Genomic DNA, 8,555 nt, shown 5'->3' with positions numbered 1-8,555 from the left:
AAGCTTGGTGCGTAGATATAGGACATAATGTTATGTTGTTTAACCCTCCCACACATATTTTTATTTACTTCCATTCACCACAAAACAAGGCTCCAAGTACTTTGACTTGCTCTAACTGGGCTGTGATGACTGATGTTTGTTCAATTTGACTTCAATAGTTTAAGGTTGTACCCATCACGGAAAGCAATCACGAGAAAACTTGTTCCACAAAAGTATAGTTTTAATTGATGAAGCCGGGGTATACTTAACCAGTTTGAACACTTATAGATTATTGTTTTGCATGTCTTTACGGCGCTGCAGGCGTTGGCGCCGCAAAAGAAATACAGGAACAAAAGCTAATGGCGATGAAGCAAGGCGTGTTCGCTGATCAAAAAAATCACTTGCTTGAGGGTATCGACCTGTACCAGCAGGTGGTGGAATTACTTACCTTCAGCGACAGCGATCTCGATGCGTTCAAGGTTAGCCTGTCATTTCTGACAAAAAAACTCATCTGTCAGTCCTGCATCTTGTAATTTAATAGCTGCAGTTCCATTTTAGTGATAACTAATTACTGTAAAATTATCATTTTGGGTTCTGTTTGCACTTGGATCATTCTAAGAGAAGTCTTAATTAAAGGCATCATATTTATTCCCCGTTATGTTTGACGTGTAAGTTTTGTACCTGATGTCCTTTTACTGTGGCAGTACTGACCCTTATGTGAAAACTTTCCTCCAGGGGAAGGCCGAGCTGGACCGTGGGCCCTCTGCTCTACTCTACAAGCAGCTCGCTTACGTTTCACAGCGGCTCAGCGTCATGGAGGCTGCTGAACAATTAAATGTGTGTTGGACTCGTGTTATCATTAACTACCAAAGCCTAAGTCTATTACTCAGCCTTAAAGAAAATTAACTAGCAAGTAAATATTATCCCTCTAGGATTGAAAAAACCACCACCACAAATTATTCTTAGTGTATAGAGAATAGATATGATAAGATAATGAGTTCATGAGGTGATATTTGTTTACTTCTTTGTTCTTCCAGGACAACTTCGATCAAATCAAGGCTAAGATTGAGAGCGGCGGTCACAAGATCCATACCGACATGGAACTCCTGCTATCGGGTGTGCTCGCCAAGCACGCCGCCAGATGTTTGTTCAAATTTGACTTTAACTGTTTAAGGTTTTATACCCTTCGTGGAAGCAATGACGGGGAAGTTTGTTCCATAAAGGTACAGTTTTAAAGAAGCCGAGGTATACCACTGGCAAAACGCCAGAGTTAAGTTAAAGTTGGTAGTGACAAATAATGTAAAGTTTATTGCAAATTCTTTCCCATATATGATATGTTGTTTTGCATTTCTTTACAGATTTTGACCGCAAGACCGAACTAGGGATGCCGGGAGTTGGTGACGTCATACAGCGCCTGAAGGCATCCTATGACATGTTCAAGGTAAGCCAGACATTTCAGAAACAAATCATCCGTCAATCATCCCTGTATCTTGGCTGCTAGAAATGTAAGTAGATCAATAAGAAATGGCCAATATTGTTGTACTTTTAACCTTTTTTTATTTTGTTAATAGCTTGCTATCGACTTCAGAAAATCAATTTCAAATGTCCCCACCATTTCACTGCTACTGTATAGTTTTTATAAGGCAAGGGAAAATTGAGGATTATTATGATCTTATTGTAGGTGGCCCTGATGTACGGTTAATGAAAGGAGCCAATTTTAATTACCTTAGCTGATTGAAGCATGCTTACAGCAGAATGTAGTTCTATTTCTCAGTCTGTAGTAGTATTTTCACTGTGAAAGTAGCATTTTTGATACTGTACGGACTTCAATTAAAGAGTAGTCTTAATGAAAGACATCATGATTACTTCATGTAATGTTTGAAGGGTGTACATGAGGAGAGTTTTGTACCTGATATTCTTTACTGTAGCAGTAATGACTCTTCTGTAAAACTTTCTTCCAGGGGTCTGCCTTAAGGTTACTGCACCGCATCATCTTTGGCGAAGACCAAAAGGTCTCTCAGCTCCAGGCTGAAAAGGGTGACCTGACGAAAGCCCTGGAAGAACTGGATCGCGTCATTAAATCGGTAGAGGTGCGGTGGACTCGTGTTATAATCAAGTCAAAGCTTATTTACTGACTTACCTACTAAAGCCTTAGTCTATTACTCACTGACAGCCTTCAAGCAAATCAACTAGCACATGAATCCTTCTGGGATTGTAAACTGATTCGGCTTATCACCAAATTGGTTTTGAGTCCAAATGAGGTTTTCAAACCACTTCCACAAATCTCTGACAAAACACCTTATCTTAGTGTACAGAGAATAGAAGACATTGTTGACTGAGATGAGCTCGAAGGTGCTATTTGTTTGGTTCATTGTTCTTTAGTTCCAGTACTCCAAGATTGCTGCTGACCGCGCCCTTGCCACGAACCTCGCTGTTGAAGTGATCCTAGTGGTGAGTGTATTTTGAATTCAAACTTGGGTTCTGTTCAAAACTGTCAGCTTGCTGTCTCGGTATGACGCGCTTTCGAAGTAATGCCGGAGCAAAAGTTGAAGATCGAGCAAGTCGTGTTAGCTGATGAAGCAAAGCGCGTGTCTGATGCATTCCACCTGTACCGAGAGATTGAGAAATTCGATGCCTTCAGTGCCAGCGAGCACGAAGCGTTCATGGTCAGCCTGTCATTTCTGAAAAAAAATTACAAGCACTGTATCTTGTACTTTAACAGCTGCAGTTCCATTTCTGTAATAATTAGTTACTGTGAGAGTAATATTTTTATGGTATACTGTACGGATTTGAATTATTCTAAGAGGAGTCTTAATCAAAGACATCATAATTACTTCCTATAATGTTTGAAGTGTGTGCAGGGCAGTGAACACTTATAGAAATCTTCATTGGCGATAATGTAAAAATTAGCAAGTTCAGGGTGTCATAATCTCATCCGTAAACATTCCAGGTCATAAGAACTCACCCCACACAGCAGCCCGCTATCTCAAGTGTCCAAAAGTCTAATTTTTTTTAACTTTCTGACCGGCGAAACATATCCTACCGGTCAAATCTGCCACCATCTTGCCTTTTCATGAAGTCATTTTAGGGACTGATCACTTCAAATTAGAGGTCAGCACAGGCCGAAAAGATGGACCAAAACCTAGTTTTTTTGCCGAATCTGAACATCTGCAAGCTAAACTGTCTCATCAATATGAAATGTTTCTGACATTTTCCTGCTACAAGTCGAAAATAGGCTAAAATACTGTATGGACTCAAATTGGGCCTTCTGCGGCTGCGTCCATTAGGGTCATTGCCCTGCATAAATGCCATGGTAGAGAGGTTTGTACCTGATATCCTTTTACTGTGGCAGAACTGACTCCTTCTGTACAAACGTTCCTCCAGGGGTTGGCCGAGGCGTACCGCACTGGCCTTTCAGACCCGGTCAGCATCACAGACGACAGGCAGGCCGCGCAAGCCTTAAAGGTCTGTGGGACTCGTGTTATTATTAACTCAAAGCTTATCATGTATATATGGCCTCCTTCGGTCAATATTGACCATGGTAAAATCCTAATTGATATCAGCCCTACAGCGTCGACTTATCATAATTCTATCATATTACTCATCTTTAAAGCAAATCAACTAGCCAGTTATTGTTTCTGGGACTGTAAACAAACCACTTCCACAAATTCTGACAAAACAATTCTTCTTTAGTGTGCAGAGAATAGATATGATAGGAAGATAGATATGAGGTGAAGGGTGCTGTTTGTTTACTTTTTTGTTCTTCCATGATATCTTGTGGCCCTAGTGTGCGGTAAAATGAACGCAGCCAGCCTTCCTTATTTTTAGCTGATTGAAGCCAACTTAAAAGCTGTAGTTCTATTTCGAAGTAGTACATGTGATAACTTTTCACTGTGAAAGTAGCATTTTGGGTACTGTACGGACTTGAATCATTCTAAGAGGAGTCTAAATTATAGACATAATAATTACTTCCTGTGATGTTTGAATGCCATGATAGACAGTTTTGTACCTGATATCATTTTATTGTGGCAGTACTGACTCCTTCTGTACAAACTTTCCTCCAGGGGAAGGCTGAGTTAGACCGTGACTTCTTTGCTGGACTCTCGCAACACAACGCTGACGTCATAGAGGTCATAAAGGCCGCTCAACAATTAAAGGTGTGTTGGACTCGTGTTATCATTAACTCAAAGATGATCATAAGTCTATTACTCATCTTTAAAACAAATCAACTAGCAAGTAAATGTTATCCTTCTTGGGTTGTAAACAGACCACCTCCACACATTCTGACACTGAAACAATTAGCGTACAGAGAATAGATATGATAACATGATGACTTGAAAGGTGCTGTTTGTTTACTTCATTGCTCTTCCAGGAGAACGTCGATCAAATTAAGGCTATGATTGAGAGGTGCGATCGCGACATCTAGTCCAACAAGCTCAGCCGCGAGATCCAGACCGCCGTGCGACTCCTGCTGCCGGGCGAGCTGGCCAAGCACGCCGTCAGCGAGGGCACCAAGGCCGTCACCAAGTAAAGCAGCTCCAAGTAGATCTGCTGCCAAAGAACCACCATCTACCTCACCTTCGTGCTGATACTGCATCACGTGACAAGCTACATCAACCAACCACCGTCCTTCATCGCAACACATAAACAACAACATGCCAATACATGTACATGTAATCCACATCTGTATAGCCTGATAACAATCTCCAAAATTATCCGCCATTTTCTTGTAAAGCTGATTTATCATTTCTGCTTCGACATGTATTCGTATGCAAGTTTTTCTCATTGTACGGTACTTAATTTGATACAGAAATGATGTGACTTGGTAAAGTTGTATTGCAGTTAATAAACAAAGATGTGTGGTCTAAAAATGTGTTAGTTTTACTTTTTTCTTACTTTACTTAGTTAAAGTGTGAAAGTTTCGATGATAGCTGTGGTGGAGCTATTATCTTTAAGGCCTATGATTGACATTTAGCGGGTCAAACAGAGTAAAATAATTGTAACAAAAACAATGGCATATTCTAAATGCAGGAAGAACTTGCAATTGAGGATAGCAATTTATATTAAGTATAAAGTATACCTATAGGTTATATTGAAGATTAGACGCGTGGCTAAAGGATTTTCTAAATGAAATATAAGTATAACAATAGGTTATATGTATAAAGTTGCCATGTGCAATAAGCGTTTATTCATAAATTATGAAATTAAAGAAAAGGGCAAAATGATATTTTCATACGTCTCTAGCTTTTGATTATCATGTAGGTTAACCCTCAAACACCCGAGTGGGGTCCTAGGCGTAAATTTTGAAGTACCATTTGAACATTTTTGATCTGAAGAAAAATTCCTTCCGTGACTTTGTCAGCCAATATCTTCTTTACCTTCTTCTTCGTTTTTATGAAAATTGGTACAATACTGTGGAAGCTAAGAATTAGATTAAGAAAGTCCTTGATCAGTCCGTCTGGGGTCCAAACGGACCCCGGCAGAAAAGTGTAGCTTTTGAAGCAAACTTTTGAGTCTAACTCCCAAACTAATTATCGTATCACCACCAATTTTCAGAGGATAATAAACTTGTAAAACTAAATCCTCATAAGAAACTTCTGTGTCATCACCATATAATATGATGACATTATCACGTCATTTAGCTAATAATGGCGGCCATTTTGGATTTTCATTAATGATTTCATGAAATTAGCATAGATAATACATTTTGAATAATAAAAATAGCATTGAAATTCATAGAATTTGATTGTTGTAAGAAAACAAGCATGGTTCACCAAGAAAATCTTGTTTAAATCGAAATTGGCAAATTTTCGCAAAAATATGCCTGTCAGAATTCCGTTGCCATGGCAACCCGAAATAATGATAGATTTACTTTATTGACAAAAAACTTTTGCCAACAATATCTTGTGATATATATATAGTTTCGTAGCTTTAGCCCTAGCCGTTCATGAGTTATCCGACATAAAGGTTGCTGAGGGCCTGAAAATACCCATCTCTGGTCAGAATAGGGTTAGTGCAAAACATTGTCCTTCTGATCTTTTGCATAAGTTATGATAATGAGGTGGAATTAGCAACACCTTTACATGTCAAAATATTCCTCTTACATTGACGAAGCATGTACGATGATCACCGGTAGGGATTGGAACTGAATTGTATTAACAAAACATTTTGGGGTCCGTTTGGACCCCACTCGGTCATTTTAGTCGCAAAAAAGGTCGGGTGCTTGAGGGTTAAGGGACCAAATATTGTAAGATAATGTGAAGAAAACAAGTAAATGAAAGTTATACCACTTTCCAAATTCCGGCGCCATTTTGGATGTACTCTTGCCCCCTAGCCCTTCCTCCAAATAAATAGAACAGTCCAACTGTCATAAGGGCGGTTCGAAGAGAGTGTTTAATTTAAACTGACGACACCAAAACCTATTCTTAGAAATGAACACGATCCTCCGCACACTATTATATCTATTACATCGCGCTCGCGCGCGCACACACACACACACACACACACACACACACACACACACACACACACACACACACACACAAACACACACACAACTCACATACACACTCAAGCACACTCAAGCACACACACAAGCACACACACAAACACACACACACACAAACACGCACACATACTAACACACGAATACACACTCGGAACTGCAGGAGTTAATATTTGATATGTTTTAGATATAGTTTAATTCGGTATTTATGGACAGAGTACTACCAACAATCAGAATCATGTTTGATTGATAACATGTTAAGAGTACATAAGTTTGCAAGAATTAATTATTAATAATGTAATAATTTTTTCCGATTTTAATTTGTTTTTGCAGATGTAAACAGGATGCATTTTAGCGCCAAACGTCAGGAACACAAGTCTACAATAGAGTCAATGGCTGTCAGAGCACAAGACATACCTGAATTAGAAAGGAATTTGGTTGCTGCAGTAGAAGAGCAATCTTGTTCAAACCTCAAGGTATAACGAATTAAATGGACAAAAGCAAATACAAAAGCAAAAGTAGTGAAGTTTCTTATGATTATTTATTACCTGTAATATGCATGTGTACAGACATTGTCTATCCTTAGGTTTGTTTCCTTACTGATCAAAGTAACTCCAGTATAATCAAAACGTTATCTTAGAATTTCATGTCACAAAAGATTTATCACAATCTTCTCTAATCTACATTTGTATATTGAATATTGCATAATTATTTCAGGTTCATTGCGTAAGATTTTGAAATCTTCAGATGATTCTTTAGATGATAAATGCACAAATAAACAGTGCGCTCATTTGCCAAAGCTCGAGTGTTACACCTAGTTCAAGCTTCCATAGTTGGTATAGAGTTTTGCATAATTTCTGATTTAGTTATTTGATAACATAGACGTGTATAGTCACATATGAATCATATAAGTTGTGTATATCCAAGATGTAGCAAATAAACACATAAAATTGATATCCTGTGATATTGTTGTGCTTGCAACATAACATTTTGAGAAAGTGAAATTCTCCAACTCTAAATACATATACTGGATATCGTATAATACATTTAATTGTCACTCCATTGACGATACCAAGGAAAATTACTCAGATTATTATCACTTAAAATACAACCATTAAAACAGCTACTGTAAATATACTTTTGGAAATATGATTGTACAAAATATACAATAACAATGACAAAGACTCTACTATGCGTCCGTTTCATTAAGAAGAGATACACTTTCCTCTGCCTTGAAAAGATACATACTTGTCATGGACTTGGTCAGACCTGTCTCAGAAAGGTCATTGTCAACAACATCGAGTTTGTCCGTAAGTTTTTTGTCGTCAGTCCAATTGAGCGCATCTTCAGATGACGGCAAATCTACAGCGTTCTGGTTGCCAATTTGCTCTTCCTCAACAATCGCCTGGTCATCGTCAGATTTTGCAACTTGTGTCCTAGTTGATGCATGGCTTTGCGTTCCTTCTATCTGACTGCTGTTTTCGAAGCGATCAGTGTACAACTTTGCGTTTTTACCGGCCGGTACTTTGACGTGCTCTTGTCTATATGTTTGCTTATGGACACTCCTTTGCTGCTCCAACATTGCTGCCGGTTCTGGTACCTCCTCACAGTATGTTGTACCATGTTGGATGCTGGATATGTTACTGTCTAGATCTGTTAGCTGTGTTATGTTCCTTGTTGAGTGTATGTTTGGATGAACGGCACACGGTGCAGCATATGGAGAGTAATATCTGCCCTCTGTAAGCCTAGCCATTGTGTTGGGCGTGAGAGGGTTACAGGGTTGTTGTTGATGATGTTCAGTGGGAGGAGGAACAGCAGCAAAGTGTTGAGAGATCACCTTCTCCACAAGTTGAGACGCGTCCGGCCGGCCCATTGGCGGTTCTGACAGCACTTTGCGTAGGGCATGAAGTTGTTGCACCTGCCAAAAAGAATAAATATAGACTTTCTTTAATTGATAGGTTTGAGTTCACAGCAAAAAGGTCTCTCTCTCTTTCTCTCTCTCTCTCTATATATATTAATTTACACACACACACATATATATATATATATTTATGTGTGTGTGCGCGCGCCT

At 39.0% G+C, this 8,555-nt stretch overlaps 1 protein-coding gene across 1 annotated transcript; it reads left to right on the top strand.

Annotated features, from left to right (window-relative positions):
• The first annotated feature begins 2,510 nt into the window (after positions 1–2,510).
• On the top strand, positions 2,511–4,510 carry LOC118408780. The gene is made up of 4 exons (XM_035809640.1): positions 2,511–2,645; positions 3,364–3,444; positions 4,044–4,136; positions 4,406–4,510. The coding sequence occupies exons 1-4, from the start codon at positions 2,511–2,513 to the stop codon at positions 4,508–4,510; spliced, it is 414 nt and encodes a 137-aa protein (XP_035665533.1).
• Positions 4,511–8,555: the final 4,045 nt, after the last annotated feature.

The sequence above is a fragment of the Branchiostoma floridae genome, unplaced genomic scaffold (assembly GCF_000003815.2).
Source record: "Branchiostoma floridae strain S238N-H82 unplaced genomic scaffold, Bfl_VNyyK Sc7u5tJ_408, whole genome shotgun sequence".
Lineage (NCBI taxonomy): Eukaryota > Metazoa > Chordata > Leptocardii > Amphioxiformes > Branchiostomatidae > Branchiostoma > Branchiostoma floridae.
This window is presented reverse-complemented; position numbering and strand designations above follow the sequence as displayed.